The sequence below is a fragment of the Nansenia antarctica genome (genome assembly GCF_963989245.1).
Source record: "Nansenia antarctica genome assembly, chromosome: 14".
Lineage (NCBI taxonomy): Eukaryota > Metazoa > Chordata > Actinopteri > Argentiniformes > Microstomatidae > Nansenia > Nansenia antarctica.
This window is the reverse complement of record NC_137684.1, coordinates 7,643,433-7,668,432: the sequence shown is the minus strand read 5'-3', so window position 1 is coordinate 7,668,432 and position 25,000 is coordinate 7,643,433. Positions and strand designations below refer to the sequence as shown.

General features: G+C 46.3%; 1 protein-coding gene across 1 annotated transcript in view; it reads right to left on the bottom strand.

Moving 5' to 3' along the window:
• The window catches only part of b4galnt4a (beta-1,4-N-acetyl-galactosaminyl transferase 4a), a gene marked incomplete at both ends in the record, with an annotated part of 347,224 nt that overhangs the window by 40,538 nt on the left and 281,686 nt on the right, over nt 1–25,000 (bottom strand). The window contains one exon of the mRNA XM_080544549.1: nt 14,758–14,836. Coding sequence (XP_080400675.1) covers nt 14,758–14,836 — 79 coding nt within the window. The remainder of the gene's footprint in view (nt 1–14,757; nt 14,837–25,000) is intronic.

Here is a 25,000-nt window from a genome sequence, read left to right as displayed (position 1 = left end):
CACCAGGAAGTCATATATCAGCTAAACAAAACCGTCAAAAAGACAAATGTGGGCCTTTAATAACCTCCAGTCCTCTTCTCCTCTTCCTCTCTATGATGAAGGCTTCGTTGGTGAAATAACTCACTTTTTGTTTCCAGATGAGGAAAAGAAATGCAATATGGTGCAATACCCCATTAGGTAGTTTCAGCTGTCAGTGGTGACGAAGGAAAGATGAGGATATGAGGAGAGGGGAAGTGGAGATGAGGAGAGGAGGAGAAGAGAGAGGATCAGCAGAAGAGGACGAGGAGGTGAGATGAGATGAGAAGGAGAGGAGTTTAATTGGCTGAGTGGCAGATACTGGGTGGCCTGTGGCAGAACGGACAGCAGAACCAGACAGCTGTCGACTGCACTGCTAAGGAAATCAGAAAAGAGTGCCACGTCAGAAGAGAAGAGAGGGAGAGGAGAAGAGAAAAGAGAGAGAGGAGAAGAGAAGAGAGGGAGAAGAGAGAAGAGAGGTTTTCGCCGAGTCATGGAAACCCAGGAGAGGACAGACAGTGAAAGGGACATGATTTAGTCCTAACCTTTTCTAATTGACAGAGCAACAGTAATAGTTCACCGGGATAGGGCGATACGTGACAGCCTCCATTTCACATCATGCTGTGATGAAATAAAAACAAGGGATGAGGGACTGGAATAAAGAGAAAGATGAGAAGGTGGAATACAGCGGGAGGGGGAGTCTGGGGGGGAGGGCAGGGGACGTGGGGGACGAGGATGATTTAGTTTCAGGGTTGAATTATACATCAGCCCAAAGTGTTTCAGACCAGACGCTTCATCTTCAATAATCCATAGCGAGTACTGGAGCAGCACAGGCACTGTGTCCACTCTGACAGCGCCGGGCGGGACCAAGCTAGCGCTAAAGCTAGCTAGCAAGACCAAGCTACGCTACGCTAACACTAACACAATAAGCAAATACAATGGCGATACGCTAAAAGGCAAAAAAACACAGATTTAGCATGAATTTAGCACTCACCCTCATGAACACTAGTATGCTCAACACAACACACACAGCTCCTGTAGCGACACGCTATGGCTAACAACATACACACAGAACGGGGCTATACGTTGACCGGAAAACGACTCTGAAAACCACCTGAAACGAACATGACGGGACTGAACTATAGCCCCCATAATACAAACGGCTTAAATATGCTAAAGCGGCGCAAATCTGAAATCATGACCGCCCACCGGAGAATAAAAGTCTCTCAAGCATGAGAGGAACTAAACTAGCCCCCCGCATTGTAAATGACTGAAGAATATGTTATCGCTAGCCTAATGGCCTCGAGATAACAGTACACGTAGGCCTATATATATATATATGTTATATGCTCCGCTGCGTGCAGTACATGGGGCCGGGCCAGGCTAACAGAATGGCCAAACCAGATGGAACGATGTTAAAGCTAACGTGGCAGGGGTGTGGGAGGTGTAAACGCTCCCTGCCGAGGGCTCAAGTGACAGCCACACCCAGAGCAGTATTAGGCCCTGCCGGCCTGCGTGGGAGGACGCCACACTCTCTCTCAGTGCCACTGCGTGCTCTCTGGGATGTGTCCAATCAAATCTCCACAGATGGGGGGAAGAGAGCAGGAGGGAAAGGAGTAGAGAGAGAGAGAGACAGAGATAGAGAGAGAGAGAGACAGAGATAGAGAGAGAGAGAAAGAGAGAGAGAGAGAGAGAGACACACACACAGATAGAGAGAAAGAGAGACAGAGACATAGAGAGAGAGAGAGAGAGAGAGAGAGAGAGAGAGAGAGAGAGAGAGAGAGAGAGAGAGAGAGAGAGAGACACACACAGATAGAGAGAAAGAGAGACAGAGACATAGAGAGAGAGAGAGAGAGAGAGAGAGAGACACACACAGATAGAGAGAAAGAGAGACAGAGACATAGAGAGAGAGAGACACACACACACACAGACAGACAGGGAGAGTGATAAATGAAGGGGGAGACCGTGAAAAGAGAGAGACAGAGAGACAGAGAGAAAGACACACACACAGACACACAGACAGGGAGACAGATAAATGAAGGGGGAGAGTGTGAAGGGCCCTGGTGGCTGGGTAGGGCTGGGTAGGGCTGGGTAGGGCTGGGTCTGGGTCTGGTTGAGCCGTCGGGCCCTGCAGGGTGTGGAAGTCACTGACATTCACAGCTGAACACGAAACAAAGCTGGAAAAGGTTACGTCTGAGCGCACACTCTCCTTTTACTGGGGTGAGTTTCAATCTCTGTCTGAGGTGATTTGTGTGGTGGGGGAAGAAGGCAGAAGTGTGTGCGCGTGTGTGTGTGTGTGTGTGTGAGACATGTGTGTGTGTGTGTGTGTGTGTGTGTGTGTGTGAGACATGTGTGTGTGTGTGTGTGTGTGTGTGTCGATACTAATTGGTGGGGCAGTTGGAGAAGTACCCCGATGGGAGTGATAAAACCAACGCCGTAAAATCCAAACATTTAAATCCCAGACCCCCAGCTCCTCATAAACCTGCCAACACTAATTAAGGCCGGACTTTCTTCTCCTCTTTCTCCCTCTCTTTTCCCCGTCTCTTTTCTCCCCCTCCTCTTTCCCCCCCCAATCACACTGTTTTACGACCGACACCTTCCTCTCTGTTCTCGGGGTAGAGAAGGACGAGAGATGTTTTCCATTGATTTCAGTGGAAAGGGTCATGTCTGGTGGTTGGCTTAGTGAAGTCTGGGAGGAGGGGGGGGTTAAGGTTAAGTCTGCTGACCTTTTCTGTTATAGACGACAGGTAAGTAATTCACATTACTTTTGACACGACACCGTTTCCGCGGTCAATATAGTTGTGTCGACTGTGATGTCACAGAGCACCGCAGTGTGGTTTTTGGGGTCGAGTACCTGCAGCAGCGCCAAGATGGTGATGACGAACCCCCCGCCCGCTCACTTCCCCGACCTCTCTAAACACCTAAACAATCAGCCCATTCACCCCCCCTCCTCCCCTCTCGCATATAAACATACTTGTTTTCATCCCTCGGAAACTCTAATGTATTCATAACCTGTCTCTTCCTGTTTAAAATACTATTTGTGTTCCTCCCCGCTGAGGCCATTTCCCGTAATTCATTCATGAGGTTAAAATGGCTGCCGACAAAGACAGATTTTTCCCGCCCCTTCGCCAGGAGTAACTGTCAGACTTTTTTTTTCCTGACAGACGTGATTTTTTCTCTCTCTTCTTCCTTTCTCTTTTCTCTTTTCTCTTTTCTCTTTTTTATTCCCTCACTGTTTAAATTGGAGAAAAACTAACGTCCGAAAAACAGTCTCCACCAGCCTACGGGTCCCCCAGAGGGACATTACACCATTAACCACACCGCTGTCTGTGGCTGTTTGGGGAAGAAAGACCAGGGAAATCCACCAGGGGAGGCTTGGCGGAGGTAGACGAGACAATCGGAGGACAAGCACATTCGTATGGAATGGTATCTGTTCCTCATTCTGTTCCATGCATTTACAATGGGCCCGTCCTCCGATTTGTACCTCCACCAGCCTCCCCTGAAATCCATGCTATCTTTTCCTTAGTGAATAAGTGCCCGGGCCTCTGCCATTTATCGCGCCCCTCGGCTGATGCGGTAGTCGACGCTTCATGGTAAATCTGCTATTTCTGTCAAGGTGTGAAATGTATTCTGCTATTAAATCAAGCACTGGGGCCTCGCTAAAGAAGCGTGACCGGCAGGAAAGTAACACACATAAGCGAACACACACACACACACACACATACACACACACTCTCCCTCCCTCACACACACACACACACACACACACACACACACACACACTCTCTTGATTTGCAGCATGTCTTTCCCCCGCCTCATTAATGTATTCCGCCAGTTCAAAGGAACTTTAGCGGCCTCTCGGCTAGTCGCCTGTCCTCCTCTCCTCAGACACCACCACGCCACTGTACACACAATCAGATCGTCATGGTAATTGCTGTCTTCATGGCGCTGATGATGATTGTGTGTTATTCCGTGACACCATGAAGTGGAAAACTTCTCCCCCCCCTTCCTCGCTCCCTCTCGCTCTCTCTCTCTCTCTCTCACTCTCTCTCTCTCCTCCTCCTCTCTCTCCTCCTCCTCTTCTCTCGCTCACTCTGACAGATCTGTCCAGCTGCTCTTTGTCTCCACACAAAGCTGACCAGCTGTGTTTGAGAAGGCACACACACACACACACACACACACACACACACACACACATACACACACACACATATACACACACACACATATACACACACACACTGCCCTGTGTTACACCACCCACGCCTCTCAGTGCGATTGCAGACCCTCACAGCACACTCACTGTGCCTGGGAACATCACTACGAGCCTCAGAGTTCCATGTCGACTCTGTCTCCTAAAAACCATGGCAACAACCACGGTGCAGTGGATGAGCCCATCTGTGTGTGTGTGTGTGTGTGTGTGTGTGTGTGTGTGTGTGTGTGTGTGTGTGTGTGTGTGTGTGTGTGTGTGTTGAATGCACAGACCGGAAGGGCACCAAAACAGACACAGCATAGCACTTAAAGCAGAGAGAGAGAGAGAGAGAAATGGGAGAGAGAGAAAGAGAGAGAGAGAGATGGAAGAGAGAGAGAGAGAGAGAGAGAGAGAGATGAGAAAGAGAGATGGGAAAAAGAGAGAGAGACAGAGAGAGAGAGAGAGAGAGATAGACATGGGAGAGAGAGACATGGGAGACACAGAGAGAGAGAGAGAGAGAGATAGACATGGGAGAGAGAGACATGGGAGACACAGAGAGAGAGAGAGAGAGAGAGAGAGAGATGGGAGAGAGAGAGAGAGAGAGAGAGAGAGAGAGAGAGAGAGAGAGAGAGAGAGAGAAAGAGGGAGGGGTGTCGACAGAAGTGAGTGATAGAGCTCCTGGGAGGAAGAAGAGGAGCATCTGAAGAAGAGGAGCATCTGAAGAAGAGGAGCATCTGAAGGAAGATGATAACCTGGGGCCTGCAGCTCATCTCAGAGACAAGATGGCTGATCTTTTATGAAACCTCATCCTCAAATTAGATCTTCTTCATCTTCCTCTATACTTTTTAAAATGCCCTTGGTGTTACCTAGGTTACTGCTGATGTGGAGAGAGAAGGAAATATGTTTTTATATTGATGAGGGGTTTTATATTGATGAGATTCCTGGAACAGCCCGGGCTTGTCCACTTCCACTCTAGTTTCTGAGACCACAAACCCAGATTTTCATCAAAACATCAAAGGTTAAGACATAATAATAGTTCCTGAATCATGGTATCATGGACACTCCAAGTGTCCTCCGGGCTATAAGGACATTCTGCTCCGATCAATCATCATACACATATAAAACAGAGCAGAGTCTCAGGTGGAATTATCAGTCTAGTATTGAACTGCTTCCCTCTGGAAGAAGGTTGCGGCTGCCTAAGGCACTGAAGGCCCGCCACAGGCTCAGCTTCTACCCCTCAGCCGCCAGGCTGATAAATGACTCTGGCTTCCCCCTCCCCCCCGCCCCCAAGTCTGCCCAGGACTGAACTGGACTCACTGTAAAAAAAACTCTGCACTGCACTTTACTTTATACCGCACTATCCAATGCACTGTTGTCTGTCCTGTGTTGTTGTTGTGTTGTCCTGTTTTTTGACATGTGAAAAAAGTATAAACGCACTTGCTGTGGTGACGAAGCCAATTCCTATATGTGTAATGCATAGTGGCAATAAACGTTATCTCAATCTCAATCTCAATGAAATGAAAAAGGGTAATCTGGATGGAACAATTTGGTCAAAATGTTGTTGAAAACCTGCACAAAAGCACCCAACAGAAAGATTTAAATCATAACCAAATTGGAATCATTAAGTACCGTATTTTCCGCACTATAAGGCGCACTTAAAAGCCTTTAATTTTCAAAAAAAACGACAGTGCGCCTTATAATCCGGAGCGCCTTATATATGGATCAATTGGTTAATTGGTTGATCCATACTGGTTGTACACGGCGCTCAAGGCACTCTGTCAAAATGTTTCAGTACGACTGGTAAACTACAAAGCCGCACCGCTTGCAGCATTACGGTAATCAGTAAACACCGGTACTGATGTGCTTACTCACAGTCCCACACCACAAGACCCCAAGTAAAGAAGACTAAACAGAGTTTCCGAGGGAACAAAGCGAGATGGCCACAGTTAGAGGACAAACTCGAACAGTGGGTTGTTGAACAGAGAGCAGCAAGTAGAAGCGTCTCTACAGTCACTATTCGAATGAAGGCAACAGCGCTAGAGATGGCGCCATTGGAGGAGACGACCTACCACGCCGGCAATGGACCACACTGAACCGTCTACGAACTGGTGTCGGTCGCTTTAAAACATCAATGAAGGCGTGGGGCCTGGCGGACAGTGCGGCATGCGAGTGCGGTGACCCAGAGCAGACCGCCGACCACATAATCACCATCTGCCCCTTATATAGACCACCCTCAGAAGCCAGCCTCTTCGACCTAGAACCAGAGATGCGGGCATGGCTACGCGACACCGAGTTGGACCTCTGACGTTACACGAAAGAAGAAGAAGCGCTAGCACGGGACATGAACATCGATGAATTTCGAGGCGGTCCTTACATGAATCTTGGTGCTTTCAACTTGAAGTTTTAAAGTACCCACTCTGGTCACTTTATCATGAATCTTGGTGCTTTCAACTTGAAGTTTTAAAGTACCCACTCGATATAATAAACAACAGTTTAACGATCACTAAACACTTATAATTTGTGTATTGGATTCATTATTCTCGTTTGCCGGAGGCTACCGGTAAGGGAGGGTTGACTTGTAAACATACTTTCGTTTTAGCTCGTGTTCAAAAGCAAGAAATGTGTGTTCATCTAGTTATGTGTAGTTATGTGTTTTTAGCATGTCGATGTTCTCCCAGCATGTTGTCATGTTATTAAAATACAGTTTAGACCTTCGTAGCGATGTGTTTTGTTAGCAGCGTTCGTAGCTGTGGCTGCGTTCAGAGTCACTTTTCTCCCATTCAGTGTTTGAGGTGAACCAACATTCAAATACGCCTGTCGTGTTCAATCTTTCTCTGATTTGAATGTATGACACATCATTTGAAAGCTTACAATCTGTAGTTTAAGCATGTGTAAAAACTGAAAAATTACGTTGCACATTTCACCAGGAGCTGTCACATATTGGTTGTTGGTTATACTTGTATAGCCTATTTGTTGTTTTCTGGTGTTGTTTTATTGTTTTGCTCTGTTTGTAGTCTACTTGATGTATTTTTATCAGCTGTTAAATCACCACAGCGGTTAATCCACTAATAGAGATAATAGCAGATTGAAAATGCTTGTAGCTAACTACTCTATATCTCGTGGTCGCAGCTATTGCGAATTGCTATTCACGCGAGTCAGCTGTGAATCACCGCAGGTCCTTGACGCTTGTTGCAAAAATGGATGACGAACGGCTGATACTTGAGGTGGAAAAAAAAATATTTTTGACAGTGGAGCAGGTAGAACGTTGACGGTGACAACGCTCAGGTGGAGCATGGACAACGGGAAGTTGACACAACACCGATGGAGAGGTGACGCAACGCAGTGACTGCAGTATTCTATATTCTATTCTATGCGCCTTATAATCCGGTGCGCCCTGTATATGAAAACAGTTAAAAAATAGGCCATTCATTGAAGGTGCGCCTTATAATCCGGTGCGCCTTATAGTGCGGAAAATACGGTAATTGACCACCTGTGGATCAGTCATTAAGGACATTAACATTCCTTGAATTTCCCAATAATCAGGAATAAAATGGTAAAAACATCACCCCTGAGCAACAACATCAACTGATATCTGGTTTCTCCCGGCGTGTGGAATCAGGGAATCAGGGAATCACACAATTGGGGACAAATCACACACAAACAACGACAGAGGAATGTCTATAAATAGCAACCTGGGAAAGACATTCTGTAGTATTCAGAACTCAAGAATCATTTGAAAGAAGAAACTTTTCTTGGAGAACACCATGTGTAGTAAATGTCAAATTGTCTTTTTCCAAAAATAATCATACTTCCTAGCATATTTACATCTTACACACATTAATTAACTAGTCCACCCAAAAAAAGAGGGGAAAATGTGTGTATCCTTTATTGACGTTAAAAATGCATTTAATTCGATTAGGCACAAGGGACTATTCTATAACATGATCCAAAGTGGGATAGGTGGTAAGGCGTATGACTTAATCAAGGGTATGTACAAACAGAACAAGTGTTCAGTTCAAACCGATCAATCAAAGGACAGAACTATTCAGCCAAGGTTGAGGTGTGACACAGAGCTGCATTCTGAGTCCAACCGTATTCAACATTTACATCAATGAATTAGCAGACCTGCTACAGCCAGAGGTCTCGCACTATTGATTGATTGAAAACCTTTATTGTCCCCAATGGGGAAATTTTGTTGTCAAACAGCTCAGTTAGGGCAGAAAACATTCAATACAGAAAACAGAAAACATTCAATAAGATACATAAAACAGTGCAGGCTCAATAAGTAAAAAGTTCCAAAAGTTCCAGCTCCAGGTCTCCCCCACCCTGCAGGGCCTGGTTGTAGAGTCGGAGTGCAGCTGGAACAAAGGACTGTCCAAATATTTTTGTACTTTGACGGGGGAGAACAAATCTGTGGCTGAACTTGCTCCTCATCCCCGCCAGCTCGCAGTACATCGGGTGGGAGGGATTGGCCAGCATGGCCGCCAGTTTTTTCCCCATCCTCTGTTCTGCCACCACCTCTAGGCTGTCCAGCCCGATCCCCACCACAGAGCTGGCCTTCTTCACCAGTTTGTTTAGCTTCGCAGCATCCCTGGCACAGATGTTTCCACCCCAGCAGGCCACGGCGAAGAACAGAACGCTGGCAACCACCGACTGATAAAACATTTGCAGCAGCTTGTTGCAGACACCGAAAGACCTCAGCCTTCTCAGGAAAAACAGTCTGCTCTGCCCTTTCCTGAGAAGAGCCTCGGTGTTGTCAGTCCAGTCCAGTTTGTTATTAATTTGTACTCCCAGGTACCTGTAGGAGTCCACCCTCTCAACTTCCACCCCCTTGATGGTGATGGGGGCTGGGGTCCTTCTCTTCCTCCTAAAATCCACCACCAACTCCTTTGTTTTGCTGGTGTTAAGCAAAAGGTAGTTGGTGTCGCACCACTGCACAAAGCTCTCCACCAGGGCCCTGTACTCCTCATCCCTGTCATCTGTGATGTAACCTACGATAGAGGAGTCATCCGAAAACTTCTGCAGGTGGCACTGGTCGGAGCTAAACTGGAAGTCGGAGGTATAGAGGGTGAAGAGAAAGGGTGACAGAACAGTTCCCTGGGGGGCACCGGTGTTGCACACCACCACCTCAGACTGACAGCCCTGCAGTCTCACATACTGACGCCTGTCTGTGAGGTAGTTGTGGATCCAAGCCGTCAGGGAGTCCTCCACACACATCACTGCTAGTTTGTCAGCCAGCAGTGATGGCTTGATAGTGTTAAATGCACTGGAGAAGTCGAAGAACATGGTCCTCACCATGCTCTGTGGCCTCTCCAGGTGTGTGTAGGCCCTGTGCAGCATGTAAATGATGGCATCCTCCACCCCCATGCTCTCCTGGTATGCAAACTGCCGGGGGTCCAGGAAGTCCTTCACCTGGGGCTTAAGGTGTTGCAGCACTAGCCTCTCCAGGATCTTCATGACCTGTGGTGTCAGGGCGACAGGTCTGTAGTCGTTTGGGGTGCTGGGCCGTCCCTTCTTTGGCACTGGGACGATGCAAGAGGTCTTCCAGAGCTGTGGCACCCTCCTCAGTCTTAGAGATAGACTGAAGAGATGTTGGAATGTGTCCGCCAGCTCTCCAGCACACACCTTCAGAACCCTGGGGTTGATGTTGTCTGGACCTCTGGACTTGTTCACATTCACCCTGGAGAGCTGCCTTCTCACCTGCTCAGATGTTATAAAGCTGTGAGTACCGGTGTCTCCAGGTGTGAAGCATGCTCCCTGGCTCCTGGTGTTGGTAAGGGGAGGCAATTGCTGCTGGGGTGTGAGGGGTCAGGGGGAGTGGGGGCTACTGTTGCCAGGGGTGCGGTACATTGGAGAGGGGAGGAGAGGGTCGGGGGCTGTGGGGGGTGACAGGGGGATGGTTGGTCAAACCTGTTAAAGAAGCAGTTCAGGTCATCCGCCTGCTCTCGGGTCCCCTCCACCACAGTATGTGGCTGCTTGTGGCCCGTGATCTTCTTGAAACCCTTCCACACCTCCTTGGAGCTGTGGGCCACTAGCCCGCCCTCCAATTTCCTCCTGTATTCCTCTTTGGCTGCTCTCAGCTCCTTCTTCACCTCCTTCTGAGTGGCCCTGGCTCCCTCAGTGTCCCCTGCCTTAAACAGCCTCCTCTTCCTTTTCAGAAGGTTCTTGATGTTCCCATTTATCCACGGCTTGTTGTTAGGAAAGCACCGTACCTTTTTAATGGGGACGATGCTCTCCTCGCAGAACTTGATATAGTCTGTGACACAGTCTAGCAGACCATCTATGTCCTCCCCGTGGACTCTCTGGAACATCCCCCAGTCGGTTGTTTCAAAACACGCCCTCAGCTCCTCCTCCACGTCTTCTGACCATTGCTGGACAGTCCTGGTGGTGATAGGCAGCCTTTTTATGATAGGGGTGTATGTTGGTTCCATCCAGACCATGTTGTGATCGGATGCCCCTAGTGGCGGGAGGGCAGTGGATGTGTAGGCTCCCTTCACATTGGCATATAGTTTGTCTAGTATTTTGTTCTCCCTTGTTTTACATGTGACATACTGGGTAAAATCCGTCAATGTCTTTTCCATATTTACATGGTTGAAGTCCCCATTCACAATGATAAATGCGTTTGGGTGAGCGGTCTGTATCCCCGCGATACAGGAATGGATGACGTCATTTGCGCGCGCCGGGGTCGCGCTTGGTGGAATGTAAACAGTCACTACCACAACATGGGAAAACTCTCTCGGACAGAGATCTGGCCTCAAACCTAGCGCCAACAGTTCTATGTCTGGAGTGCAGACTTGCTCTTTGATTGTGATATGACCTGGCTTGCACCACTTGGAATTAACAAACACAGCGATCCCGCCTCCTTTGATCTTACCGCTATTTCTCGTTCTGTCCGCGCGGACCATGGTGAAACCATCTTGCTCTACCGCTCCGTCTGGTATGCCAGGATTCAGCCAGGATTCAGTCAGGAATAGCAGGCTACATTTCCCATATTCCCCCTGTCCCTTCATCAGAGCAGAGAGCTCATCAGCCTTGTTGACCAGCGACCTGACGTTCCCCATAAGAACAGACGGCAGGTAGGTCCTCTTGGCTTGTCTGTCTCTCCTCGCCCTCACGAACGCTCCAGCCCTCGTTCCTCGTCTGCGCGTCTTTATTTCGCTGGGCATTCCTGTTGGAGGAACGGCAGCTCGACTCCTAAGGGCAATGAGCTCCTCTCTGGAATACACCCGCACTCCTCCGTTTATCAGGCACATATTGAGCACTCCGGTTAAAAGATAAAAAATAAAAGTTTGAAATAAAAGGTTGAAAAGGGCTAAAAAAGGGCTAAAAAAGTAGAAGTAAGACTGAGCTGTTTAACTGGCAGCCACCCAACCGGCACCATTTTCTCCTATATCACATATAGCAGATGATCTGGTTAACCTTTTACCAACCAAAGAAGGACTTCATCAGAACCTTGACATAACTGAGCAGTACTGTCAAAACTAGGCCCTGGCAGTAAACCTCCAAAAACTAAAATCATGATTTTCTAGAAGAAAACCCAGATGTCAGGAACACAAAGACTTATTCACTGTAAATATCATCCCAAATTAAACATACCCACAATGACCCATACATTAGTCTGATCATATCTGCATCAGGACGTTTCACAACAACAGTAAATGCACTACAATAAACTGTAGAGTCTGTTATATTAAAATAAACATTTCCAAAAACATTTCCAAAAAGAATATCCCGATTAGAATCTGGTCCAAAATATTTGACAGCATAATCACACCCATAGACCGATATGCAAGTGAGGTTTGGGCCCCAACCAGTAACTGCAATTATACAATTTGGAACAAACACCCTATTGGGTCACTGAATGCTGAATTCTGTCAAAAATAGTTTAAACATCCAAAAGAAAGTCCCAACATAATACATACAGAGCTGAACAGGGCTGAAGCTGAAATCATCAATAAACAAATTCACACAAAATATAAATAAAAGAGCACTAAAATGTTGCCAACGTCTGAACATAAACCAAATATTTGCAGTTCAAAGCTCTTACAACCCCAAGAGCTGGGCCTGGACAAGAGCCCCCTGAGTCAGTTGTTGTTGTAAACTAAACACACCGAGCTCACGCCAACGCTGCTTTGAAACAACACATCAGAGTGAATCTAATCAGGATTCAATCAAACTAATCGTATTTAGAACATTAAAAAAAAACAAAAAAAAACGAAATGACTATCTGGCCGTGAACTGAGGATGGGCTGATTATCTGCTCTCTGTCAGACATACGGAGATGAACCAGACCAAGTAGGACAGGCTCTGTGATGAACCAGACCAAGTAGGACAGGCTCTGTGAACCAGACCAAGTAGGACAGGCTCTGTGACACACGTAGAGACCGAGACGCACTTCCTCCTTAACTGTGAAGAGTTATCTCAATGGAGAGAATCTTTTCTTTCTTTCTTTTTAACACTAGAACAGCAGTGCCTTTTTACCTACTAAGAGAGCCGCCTCAGGGGTCAAAGGCCCTCTTTACAATGCTCAAGCTGCTATTTACACACAACAACCACTAGTTGGCCACTTGTAAATTACCGTAGCCTGCTTCCTACACAGAAAAACGGCAAAATAGCTTTATATTAGCTTATCCTGATGTGATTTTGAAAATGTAACAATACTGGGTGATAGAATGCACATATCTAGGAAAAGTCATGAAAGGAGGGTCCTGAAATTTAGATAGAGAGAGAGAGAGAGAGAGAGAGAGAGGGAGAGAGAGGGAGAGAGGGAGAGATAGAGAGAGAAAGAGAGGGAGAAAGAGAGAGAGAGAGAGGGAGAGAGATAGAGAGAGAGATAGAAAGAGAGAGAGAGAGAGGGAGAGAGAGAGGGAGAGAGATAGAGAGAGAGAGAGAGAGAGAGAGAGAGAGAGAGAGAGAGAGAGAGAGAGAGAGAGAGAGAGAGAGACCGACAGAGATGCTCTGAAACACGGCTGCACCAACTAAAGTTGGCCCTCGCCCCCGACGACACATCAGGCCATGGCAACAAGAACAAGGCCATTCATTGGGTTAGGCCGTGACCAGATGACCACATGGAAAAGAACGCACACTGGCTTGTGGCAGAAGGTTGCCATCTTGGCCGTGTGTGTGTGTGTGTGTACCCGTCCGATATTCCAAGTTAACGGCTCTGTGTGTGTGTGTCTGTGTGTGTATGTGTGTGTGTGTGTGTACAGTATGTGTGTGTGCGTGTGTGTGTGTGTGTGTGTGTGTGTGTGTGTGTGTGCATGTGTGTGTGTGTGTGTGTACAGTGTGTACAGTGTGTGTGTGTGTGTATGTGTGTGTGTACAGTATGTGTGTCTGCGTGTGTGTGTGTGTGTGTGTGTGTGTGTCTGCGTGCGTGCATGTGTGTGTGCGTGTTTCTGTCCTTTCTCCCAGGTTAACAGTTCTGAAGCTCCACTTCAAACACACAGCTGTGTGAGAGAACAAACACACAGCCTGTTACTGTAGATGAAGAGAGAGAGAGCTGCGCTGGACACCAGGAGAGAGAGAGAGCTGCGCTGGACACCAGGGAGAGAGAGAGAGAGCTGCGCTGGACACCAGGGAGCAGAGAGAGAGAGCTGCGCTGGACACCAGGGAGCAGAGAGAGAGAGCTGCGCTGGACACCAGGGAGAGAGAGCTGCGCTGGACACCAGGGAGCAGAGAGCTGCGCTGGACACCAGGGAGCAGAGAGAGAGCTGCGCTGGACACCAGAGAGAGAGAGCTGCGCTGGACACCAGGGAGCAGAGAGAGAGCTGCGCTGGACACCAGAGAGAGAGAGCTGCGCTGGACACCAGGGAGAGAGAGAGAGCTGCGCTGGACACCAGGGAGAGAGAGAGAGCTGCGCTGGACACCAGGGACCAGAGAGAGAGAGAGCTGCGCTGGACACCAGGGAGCAGAGAGAGAGAGCTGCGCTGGACACCAGGGAGAGAGAGAGCTGCGCTGGACACCAGGGAGAGAGAGAGAGCTGCGCTGGACACCAGGGAGCAGAGAGAGAGAGCTGCGCTGGACACCAGGCTGGACACCAGAGAGCACTTTGGAAACACATCATTGGCATTTCGGCCTCCGACCATAAACTCTATGAAAAACAAAGAGCTCATTTATACTGTACACAGTTCAAAGGCAGATGTTAAGAGGGACCTAACCCTAGCCCTAACCCTAAACCCTAACCCTAACCCCTAGCCCTAACCCTAACCCCTAGCCCTAGCCCTAACCCCTAGCCCTAACCCCTAACCCTAACCCTAACCCCTAACCCTAACCCCTAGCCCTAACCCTAACGCCTAGCCCTAACCCCTAACCCTAACCCTAACCCCTAGCCCTAACCCTAACCCCTAACCCTAACGCCTAGCCCTAACCCTAACCCCTAGCCCTAACCCTAACCCTAACCCCTAGCCCTAACCCCTAACCCTAACCCTAACCCCTAGAGCAACCCAGTTAGCATTTAGTTGCCCTAGTTTAAAGGTTAAAGGTTGCTGCTTCTGTCCTCTCTGGCATGGCCATCTAGTAACTTGGCCATTCCTCCGCTCCTGTCCACTTACCCCAACCTCCACGTGGTCCGAGCCCTTGTCATCCTGCTTGTGGAGTACCTCAAAGTAGTAACGCCTGGAGGAGATGAGGCTGTGGAGAGAAGGAGGGAGAGAGAGATGGGGAGGGAGGGATAGAGGGAGAGGGAGAGAGAGGAGGAGAGGGGCAGAGGGGGAGAGAGGAAAGGTATAGAGTGGGAGAGAGGAGAGGGAGAAAGGAGTACAGGGTTGAAAGGAGGAAAGGGAGAGAGGGAGAGTCAGAGGGAAGGAGAGGGAGAGAGAAGCAGAGGGAGAGAAGGAGAGGGAGAGAAGTTAGTTATTTAACATAACATAACATAACCTGTGGTCGAATAACACTGATTTGCAGTGAGGGACGACATGTTTACTTTAGACTTGTTCCAACCAGGGTGTGTGTGTGTGTGTGTGTGTGTGTTTGTGTGTTTGTGTGTTTGTGTCTGTGGCTCAGTAACTATGAGTGAATGCACACACACACACACACACACACACACACACACACACACACACACACACACAGGTCCCCACCCTGTGATGAGGCACAGTGGTAATCAAAAACACATCTCCTCAAATAGCCCAGCATCTGCTGGGTAAGGCACAGAGGAACGCCCTGACCCTCCTAAACACATCATTACCTCACACACACACACACACACACACACACACACACACACACACACATAGTTGCTTTCACATGGAAAATAACACACACTGGCCTGTGGCAGAAGGTCGCCATGTTGGCCATGTGGATGTGTGTGTGTGTGCGTGTGTGTGTGTGTGTGTGTGTGTGTGTGTGTGTGTGTGTGTGTTGTCTCAGGAAAGCCTTGAACATGATCATGATTATTGTGTTTACTTGAGCCTGGTCATTTGTGAAACAACATCCGCTACTTAGAGTTGAGAGTCATTCTGCTCATCATATTCATGACCACTGATTCACACATATAATCAGGATTCATTGTTTTCTGTTCTTTTCCCTTTTCCTCTCTTCTCTTCTCTCCTTTTCCTCTCTTCTCTTTTCTTCTTCCCTCTTTTGCTTCTCTCCTCCTCTCCCCTCAGCTCTCCCCTCTCCTCCTCTCCTCTCATCTATCCTCCATTCCCCTTCCCTCATTTCTCCTCCTCTCTCCTCCTCTCCTCTCTCCTCCTCTCCTCCTGTCTCCTCCTCTCCTCTCATCTATCCTCCATTCCCCTTCCCTCCTCTCTCCTCCTCTCTTCTAAATGGTCTGCACTTATACAGCACCTTATTCCTTAAGCGCTTTACAATGGCCTCTCATTCACACATTCACACACCAATGGCGAAAATCTACCATGCAAAGCGCCGGCCCGCTCATTGGGAGCAATTTGGGGTTAAGTGTCTCGCCTCGCCTGTGATAATAGATAATTTAAACACCATATATTCACCATATATTCACTCCCCTCCTCTTTCCCTCCACCCCACCTCCTACACTCCTGCATCCCCACCACCTCCACCCCCCAGTGCTTCTCCACTAGTCCTTCCAACCTTTCTTCAAATCCCTTCATTTCTCTGCATTCAAAAAGCATATGCATTAAATTCTCATCCTGTATCCCACACACATCACACTCCCTCGACACTGTTCTGTCCACCTGATACAATAAGGTATTATAAGCTTAGTATAAACCCTGTTATGTCTGAGCATAAAATCTCAAAATTTCAAAAACAAATTCCTCCATATTTTCTTAACCTCCAATCCTGGGAACACCTGCCTCCACACCTTCTCTGCCGCAGGCTCCTTCACTCTCTAACAGTGCCCAGCAGTACTCCCTCACACTCACCTGCCCAGAAGTCCCGCACTGTTTCCCCTTTCCCTATTCTTAACCTAGGTAATTCTGTTTGCTCCTTCCCTCTTAACTCCCTATCTAACCTCCTCATCCACTCCCCTGGTATACTCTGCTTTATTTGATCAAACATGCTCACTATTTCTCGGCTTCTCATCTCCTCATCTGTTTCCCTAACAACGTCAATGATTGCCTGCTCTGATAGGAACCCTGGCACTACCTCATACCTAAAATACCTTACTCTAATCAGTCCTGCCCTCCCAAAACTCCTAGGGCCCTATTATGCACTTCATAAGTCTTAAGCAATAAGACGAGGCGGTAGATCTAAACTTAAGACGTGGAGGCGTGGTCAAGGCCACTTTGCTATTATGCGTGCGGTAGTGGGCGCCTAAAACCCGGCGCTAAGCAAAGAAATTAGTCATGGGTGTGTTTTGGGCGTCTTCTCAATCAACCCAATCAGCGTGCCAGGTGCCATTCCCTTTAAGAACCGGCTGCGTTGAGTCTTTAGCGCTATGCTATTATGGAAGTCCTAAGAAGGAGGTCAGCGCGCTTCTCTGCAGAAGAAAGTAACAAGCTCGTGCATGAGGTCATTGCTGACCAAACGACATATGTCAGTTACTGCCTGACGGGTGAAGCGCAGCTCATACAAGCATTGCTGCTCTGTAAACAGAATAAAAGAATATATATATAGGCTATATTATACATATTTTAATAATAGGCTATAATATAATTGTAATTGCAATATATTATAGCATTATTAACAGTTGGATCACCAATTGAAAGCGCTAAAATGCTTAGATCACGAATCCAGGATTGATTTGAGATTTGGCCGAGGTAACAAAGTCGTTGCCGGTATATGCGCTCGGCGCACCGTCTTCGTCTATCATAATTCTTTCCTAGGATTTATTCCATTGTTCTCTCTCTCTGGCTTAACATTTGCCAGTGGTGGCATTTATACTGTGACCGTAATTGACGTCTTGCCGTGGAGCCACGTGCGTGTTCATGTGTGCCCACATGCATGCGCAAACCGCGGAGGCGCGCTCGTGTTTCAAAACGTGCATGAAGTCTAAACTTAAGAACTTTTCAAACCACTTCTTAGCGCTAGGAGCAAAGTCAGATCGCATAATAGCAGGGGCGCCTAGTGCACTTCATTAACATATGAACACTCCCACAATGAGTAATATATGCACGGGAGTTTTACGTCTTATGTGTGGGCGCCTATCGACACCTGCATAATAGCAGTAGCGCGTATGAAGCGCATAATAAGGGTGGCGGTAGGTCTTAACCTGGCGGTGCGTCTTAATTAAGACTTAAGACGGCAAGTTAAGAAGTGCATAATAGGGCCCCTAGACTCTAACATTTTGCCCTCTCTTCTTATTAATGGGTTCAATAAAAATGCAACATTTAGTATCTCCCCTCTCTTCTCACACTCATATCCACATCCGTGAGTAAAGAACATTTTTAAATCTTAGCAAAATTTCAAATTTCAGGACCCTCCTTTCATGACTTTTCCTAGATATGTGTGTCCTACCACCTAGTATCCTTACATTTTCTGTGTAGGTAGCAGGCTAATTAAAAAAGAAGAAAAAAACGTTCTATATTTATCCACATTTGGAGCATATATGCAGGGTTCGAGTTATGTGGGAGCCAATGGGAGCTGAGCTCCCATAAGGAAGGTCTGAGCTCCCATGAAAGCAATAAAATCATACATCTGTGGGGGTCGCTAATAATACATTACCACAACCATTATTTGATCAAACAATGTCAATGTAATGAGTATTATTTATATTTATTTATATGAGAAATATTCTAAAATAAACACGTTTTCCAAAAGAACTACGCGCACCAGCATTAATCTCCTGTGAATGACAGTATGCCTTTGACTGCCTGCACTTTACCACCAAGACACTATGGGGCGCAGTAGAATATTGTGCAACAGCAGAATATGATCGTTGAGCACTTGCGAACGTGAAAACACGATTATTGAGAAGAAAACATTCAGTAGCTAGCTATCATGCCGCCCCAAAAAAGGCCACTGCTTCCGACCGAGTCGACAAGCCTGGAAAGTTTCGTGTTTTCATCCAAGAAACCAAACTTGAATTCAGCTGCCCTGTTATGACACCTAACGTTGAAACTGTTGAAATAGCAGAGCTCAAACAAAACCAAGTGCTTCCGAAGAAAGTAGCAGAACTCACCTCCAGTATGTATAAGGAGACAGCTAGTTCGTTCAGAGCAGCTTATACTGTCGCTAAAGAAAGGATGCCTTATACAAAACTGAATCCAATTATGAAACTTAATGAGATGAATGGCACGACAGTTGGCCCCTGCTCACCGATCCGATCATTCATGTGCCCAGATTGTAGAGCACATTGCACAAGAGATGAAACAAATTCATTTCTAATGTCAAATCACTTGATTCCCGTAGTAGCATAACATTAGATGAAAGCACAATTCATGGACGAGCATACATGATTATTTATGTCAGGTGCGATGTCACTGGAAATGGAGATTTGGACAATGTGTCGTGCTAACAGGGAAAGTGAATGGACTGTATAGCAAAAACAACAAAATTATTGGCAGAGATACCTGTGACTATCACTTATAGCTGTTGTTTCATGTGGTGCTGTTGATGTGGTGAAATGAGTAGCCTATGGCTAATTAAAACTTGTAAGTCCCAACGCTGTGTGGGCATGATTCGCGCGCGTGCATGAGAACATTTCGCACTGTTATTTTGGAGACCCCCTTAAAGCTCAGTTTATAACTCGAACCTTGCATATATGCAATACACTGCATAATCAATCCCTTGATATTCAAACCCCACTCTCACCACTCTTCCCTCATTGTCATTCATTATATTCCTTAAATTGTTCACCACCCTATTCTTTACCGAAAAGCCACAAGCATACACAGTTCCATTACTCACATACACCTTCTTCTTACATCTTCCATTACGCAATATCCGTTTCTGGCCATGTTCTCCTTTTGATATTTGACCCAGCTTTCACCCCCACGACTCCGACCTCTGCCTGATCACATCATCTTTTAAATAAACCGGCAGATTCAAAAAGGAAACCACCATCTCGTCCACCCTAACCCTAACCTACATCTCATCCACCCTAACCCAGTGGCGTAGGAGACGGGCCCGCAAGCGACGCACCGCGGGGGGGCCCCCAGCCTCTAGGGGGCCCCCTAACATTGGATACTGTAGTGGGTTGACATAATTCACCCACGGTGGGTTGTGAGTATTGTTCCGCACGGACAGTTAAGTGCGTGGTACCCGAGTTGTTTATTCAGTTACTGCTTGAGTGTGTTGTTGACAATCGTTCATGTTCTTCATTAAACATTTAGCTTTGTCATTTGATACGCCGCCTCCGACTCCCGTCTCTCGGCACTACGATACAAACTTTTTTTTTTTTTAGGCAGCGAGACACAAGACCCTGCAGAAAAATGAGCAAGCGAAAGTACCTCAGTGGTGCGCAAAAACGGCAAGAGCAATATAAAATGTAACAAAATGCAGCGAAACTTCCCAAAATGTCATATTTTCTCACAAACCGACCCAAAGCAGCTTCTGCGACTAACGGCCAAGCTCCACCATGGCCATCGAGCGTTGCGTCTAATGTGCGTTGCGTCCGAAATTGGGATCAAATGCATTGTAATCAATGAAAGGTGCTCCACCTGCTGTGTTGCGTCAGCAGACGTCACAATGAGACCAATTGTATATTTGCCCCACGTGGGGCGTGAGATGTACAGTATATTTACAATTGTAGTTGTTGGTTATAATTGTATAGCCTATTGGTTGTTTTCTGGTGTTGTTTTATTGTTTTGCTCTGTTTGTAGTGCACTTGATATTATGATATATATATATTATATATTTTTTATCAGCTGTTAAATCACCACAGCGGTTAATAGAGATAATACCAGATTGAAAATGCTTGTAGCCAACTACTCAGCTATTGCGAATTGCTATTCACGCGAGTCAGCTGTCAATCACCACAGGTGCTTGAAAGCTTGTTGCAGGAATGGACGACGAACGGCTGATCCTTGAGGTCGAAAAATATAATTTTTTATATGCGACTAGTTGTTGCTGTTGATATGTAACTAGATTTATGGTTAAGGATAGGGTTAGATTTAAGGTTAGGGCAAGGTTTAGGATTAGTGGTTAGTTAGTTGAAATGTTGTTGACAGTTAGTTGAACATCTACTGAACTAACAACTATCTATTTGGGAATATGTAGATAAAATATTACCCTGATTGGAAAATGTTCTGTATGATGTTGTTATTGTTGTGGACATAGGGTGAAATTACTCCCGTATACAAAAAATGCCAGTGGAGCTAGAGTAGAATGTCGTTGACGCAACGTTGACGCAACGCAGTAGGTGGAGCTTGGACAACGGGAAGTTGACGCAACGCCGATGGCGAGTTGACGCAACGCAGCAGGTGGAGCTTGGCCGTAACGCGGGTAGGGATGCAGTTAGCCCTGGGTCAGGGACGAACGTCGTGGATGCACCTGTTGCACCGCTGTGGAGGTCAGTGTTACTGCAGCTGGCAGGCTGACCCGGCCGAGAGATTGTTTTCAAAACTAAAAATTATCAAAAGCTATATGAGAAGCACCATGTCCCAGGACAGACTCTCCAGACTAGCGATTCTCAGCATTGACAGCCAGCGCGCACGTCAAATGGATTTAACAAACAACTATGTTACATAGTGAAGGACTTCGCACAAACTTACGGCCAAGCTCCACCTGCTGCGTCGCGTCAACTCGCCATCGACGTTGCGTCAACTTCCCGTTGTCCAAGCTCCACCTGCTGCGTCGCGTCAACGTTGCGTCAACGTCAACGTTCTACTCTAGCTCCACTGGCATTTTTTGTATACGGGAATAATTTCACCCTTGACTGCAATTATGTCCACAACAATAACAACATCATACAGAACATTTTCCAATCAGGGTAATATTTTATCTACATATTCCCAAATAGATAGTTGCTAGTTCAGTAGATGTTCAACTAACTGTCAACAACATTTCAACTAACTAACCACTAATCCTAAAGCTTGCCCTAACCTTAAATCTGACACTATCCTTAACCATAAATCTAGTTACATACAAACGGAGATAGAACCTTATCATTCTAAACGGAGATAGAACCTTATCATTCTAAACGGAGATAGAACCTTATCATTCTAAACGGAGATAGAACCTTATCATTCTAAACTCCAGACATGTCAGATGATGATCATACCAACGTTTATTCATCTGATACATAGAGTATCCATTCCTGCAACAAGAGTTCACCACAGGTGCGGTGATTGACGCCCCACGTCATCAAAAAAATTAAACTTTTTTGAAAGTCTACTTTGGACGCAGCCATCGGACGCAACGCTGACGCGACGCTACGCAGCAGGTGGAGCACCTTTCATTGATTACAATGCATTTGATCCCAATTTCGGACGCAACGCACATTAGACGCAACGCACGATGGCCATGGTGGAGCTTGGCCGTAATGCCAGGAGGAGAGGAGGTTTTGGTTTTGATTGATTGATTGAAAACTTTATTAGAAGATTTGCAGAAGTAGGTACATGAAAGTACATATTACATACAAGGTCAACTAAAAGGATAAAAACCCAAGAAAGCCACTGGCTTATTTCAATTGGGGTCCTTGATTCTCAATTCATCGTTACATGTAAGACAGACAAAAAAAACTAGTACTATCTACAAGATAATACAGACAAATAACTATTACTATCTACAAGATAAACATAAATCCATCATGGGAAGAACAATACAACAAAACATAAGGTATGTACAGCGGGTAGGACAGGTGGGGACATACACCACAGGTGGGGGCGGGGGACAAAACACAAAGTATGTACAGTGGGTAGTTCGGGTCTTTTAATCTGATTTTTGATTTAGAGGGTCCAGTTACGGATTGCAGCCTCCTGTAAATGTTTTTTGAGAGTGGTTTTGAAGGTGGGCAGTGTTTTGCACTCCTTTAAGATTATAGGAAGGGCGTTCCACATTTTTACTGCATAGTTTGCAAACGAGTTTAACCCCTTGTTTGTGGTGCAACGCGGTTGAACGTGGTTCGTGGAGCTTCCTCTGGTGTTGTATGTGTGGACGTTGTTCACTTTTTGGAAGTATGTTGACAGGTACTTGGGTGTCTTTGTGGTGTAGCGTATCTTGAAGACCAGGCCCAGTGCAAGCTGCTGCACTCTGTCAACTACTCGTAGCCAATCCAGGCTCAAAAAATGAGCAGCGGTTAGATGTGTCCTAGGGTTGAGGCCTAGCAGAAGCCTAACCAGTTTATTTTGGGCTGTCTGGAGTCTTGTTTTATGGGCCTTTGTGGTTCTATAGTACCATGATGTTACGGCATAGTCGAAGTGACATTGAATGAGAGCTCCTGATAGGGTCCTCAGTGTGTTTTTACTGACAAGTGAGGATATCCTGTACAAGAATCTAGTTCTATGGTTCACTTTTTTGATTACTTTTGCTGCCATTTTATCTCCGGAAAGATTTGCCTCTAAGATGGAGCCCAGGTATGTAATATCCTCTTTTCTTGTGATATTAATGTTACCCACTTTTATTTTAAAATGTTCAGCCTTTCTGAGTTTAGATGGGGATCCGTATAGGATGGTTTCAGTTTTACCTAGGTGTATTGATAGTTTATTGTCAGCTAGCCAGATGCAGATTCTACTCAGTTCAGTGCTTAGCGCTTTTTCCACCTGCAATATGTCCCTGTCAGAGACCAGCAGAGCCGAGTCATCCGCGAACAGGAACAAATTGCAATCACATGCTGATGACATGTCATTCACATATATTAGGAACAGTAAAGGTCCCAATATGCTTCCTTGTGGAACGCCGCAGGTCACTGGGAGGGGGGGGGACAGTGTTCCGTTCACACTAACCACCTGTTCCCTCCCCTCTAAGTAGGATTGCATCCAGCTCACCGATGTTCTATCGAACCCAATTGCTGTCAGTTTATCTAACAATATGTGGTGATCTACTGTGTCGAAGGCCTTCTGGAGGTCCAGCATGACCATGCCGCAGTACTTGCCCGAGTCCACCTCATGGTTGATGTGGTCGTTCAAATAGAGAAGGCATGTGTCAGTGGAATGGGATGTTCTGAATCCTGATTGAAATTCAGACATCAGATTTTTTTCGGTAAGGTACCTATCAACCTGTTCATAAACTATTTTTTCCATAAGTTTCGAGATGGAATTAAGAATAGAAACAGGTCGGTAGTTGCCTGGGTCTAATTTGCTTCCTTTTTTATACAGTGGGGTTACCCTTGCTATTTTAAAGTCAAGGGGGACGCGTCCCTGTTTGATGGAGAGGTTTATTATGTGGGTGATGATTGGGGTAATGGAGGCAGCTGAGTCTTTTAGAAATCTGGCTGGAATATTGTCATGGCCCGTGGCCTTTTCTGAGTGTAGAGCGCCCAGCTTTTTAAACACCTCATCGTTTGACACCATGGAGAGTTTAAAATCATCTTTGCGTACACCCAGTTTATTGTAGAACGCACGGATGTGCTCTACACCATAACGCCCTGAGTGGGGTGGTAGATTGTTAACTAATTTAGTGGCTATGGTTGTAAAGAAAGTGTTTAAGCACTTAGCCACATCTAGCTTGTCTGTAAGGAGAGAATCTCCAGATTTTATGCTGATGTTTGTAGACCTGGTTTTGAGTTTTTGACTGCAACCTAGTTGGCTATTAAGTAGCTTCCAAAGGTCACGTGGTTTGTTTAAGTTTTCTTCGATTTTGTTATCGAGGTATTCTTTCTTAGCAGATTTGGTCATGGTAATTACCTGATTGCATAGTTTGTTGCATTGTTTTTTAATTTTCTCAAAGTGGGTTTTGTGATCTTCGTTTAAGTGTTTCACTAATTTTGATTTGCATTTTTGAACTTCAGAGCATTTTAGGTCTCTGACTTTCATAGCATTTAGAATGTCCGAATTCATCCATGGTTCCGATCGGGCTTTAACCCTGGTGGTTCTCATGGGGGCTATACTGTCAATAATATTTAGGAATTTGGTTTTGAAACCTAGCCATGCCTCTTCAACCTGTGTGCATTTTAGTTCATCTAACCAGTCTTGATTCTCCAGTTTATGGTTTAAGGCCTCACTAGAATAGGATTTAAGGGATCTAGTGGTTACAGTTTTATGACCGCCAGCCTTGGGTTTATGTTTTTTACGAGTGCAAAAGATCATGTAATGATCACTTAGCCCACATACAATAACCCCACTCTTGGAGATTTTGGACTCATCCGATGTTAGAATGAGATCTATGGTGGTTTGAGTAGAAATACACACCCTAGTGGGTTTGGTAATTTGTTGACGGAGACCGTGTAATTCAGAAAACCTAGTGAAGGATTTGAAAACGGATGCTTCATTTCTGAGCATGTCCGTGTTCAAATCCCCAATAAGAATCTTTTCCACACAGTCAACGTCATCCAAG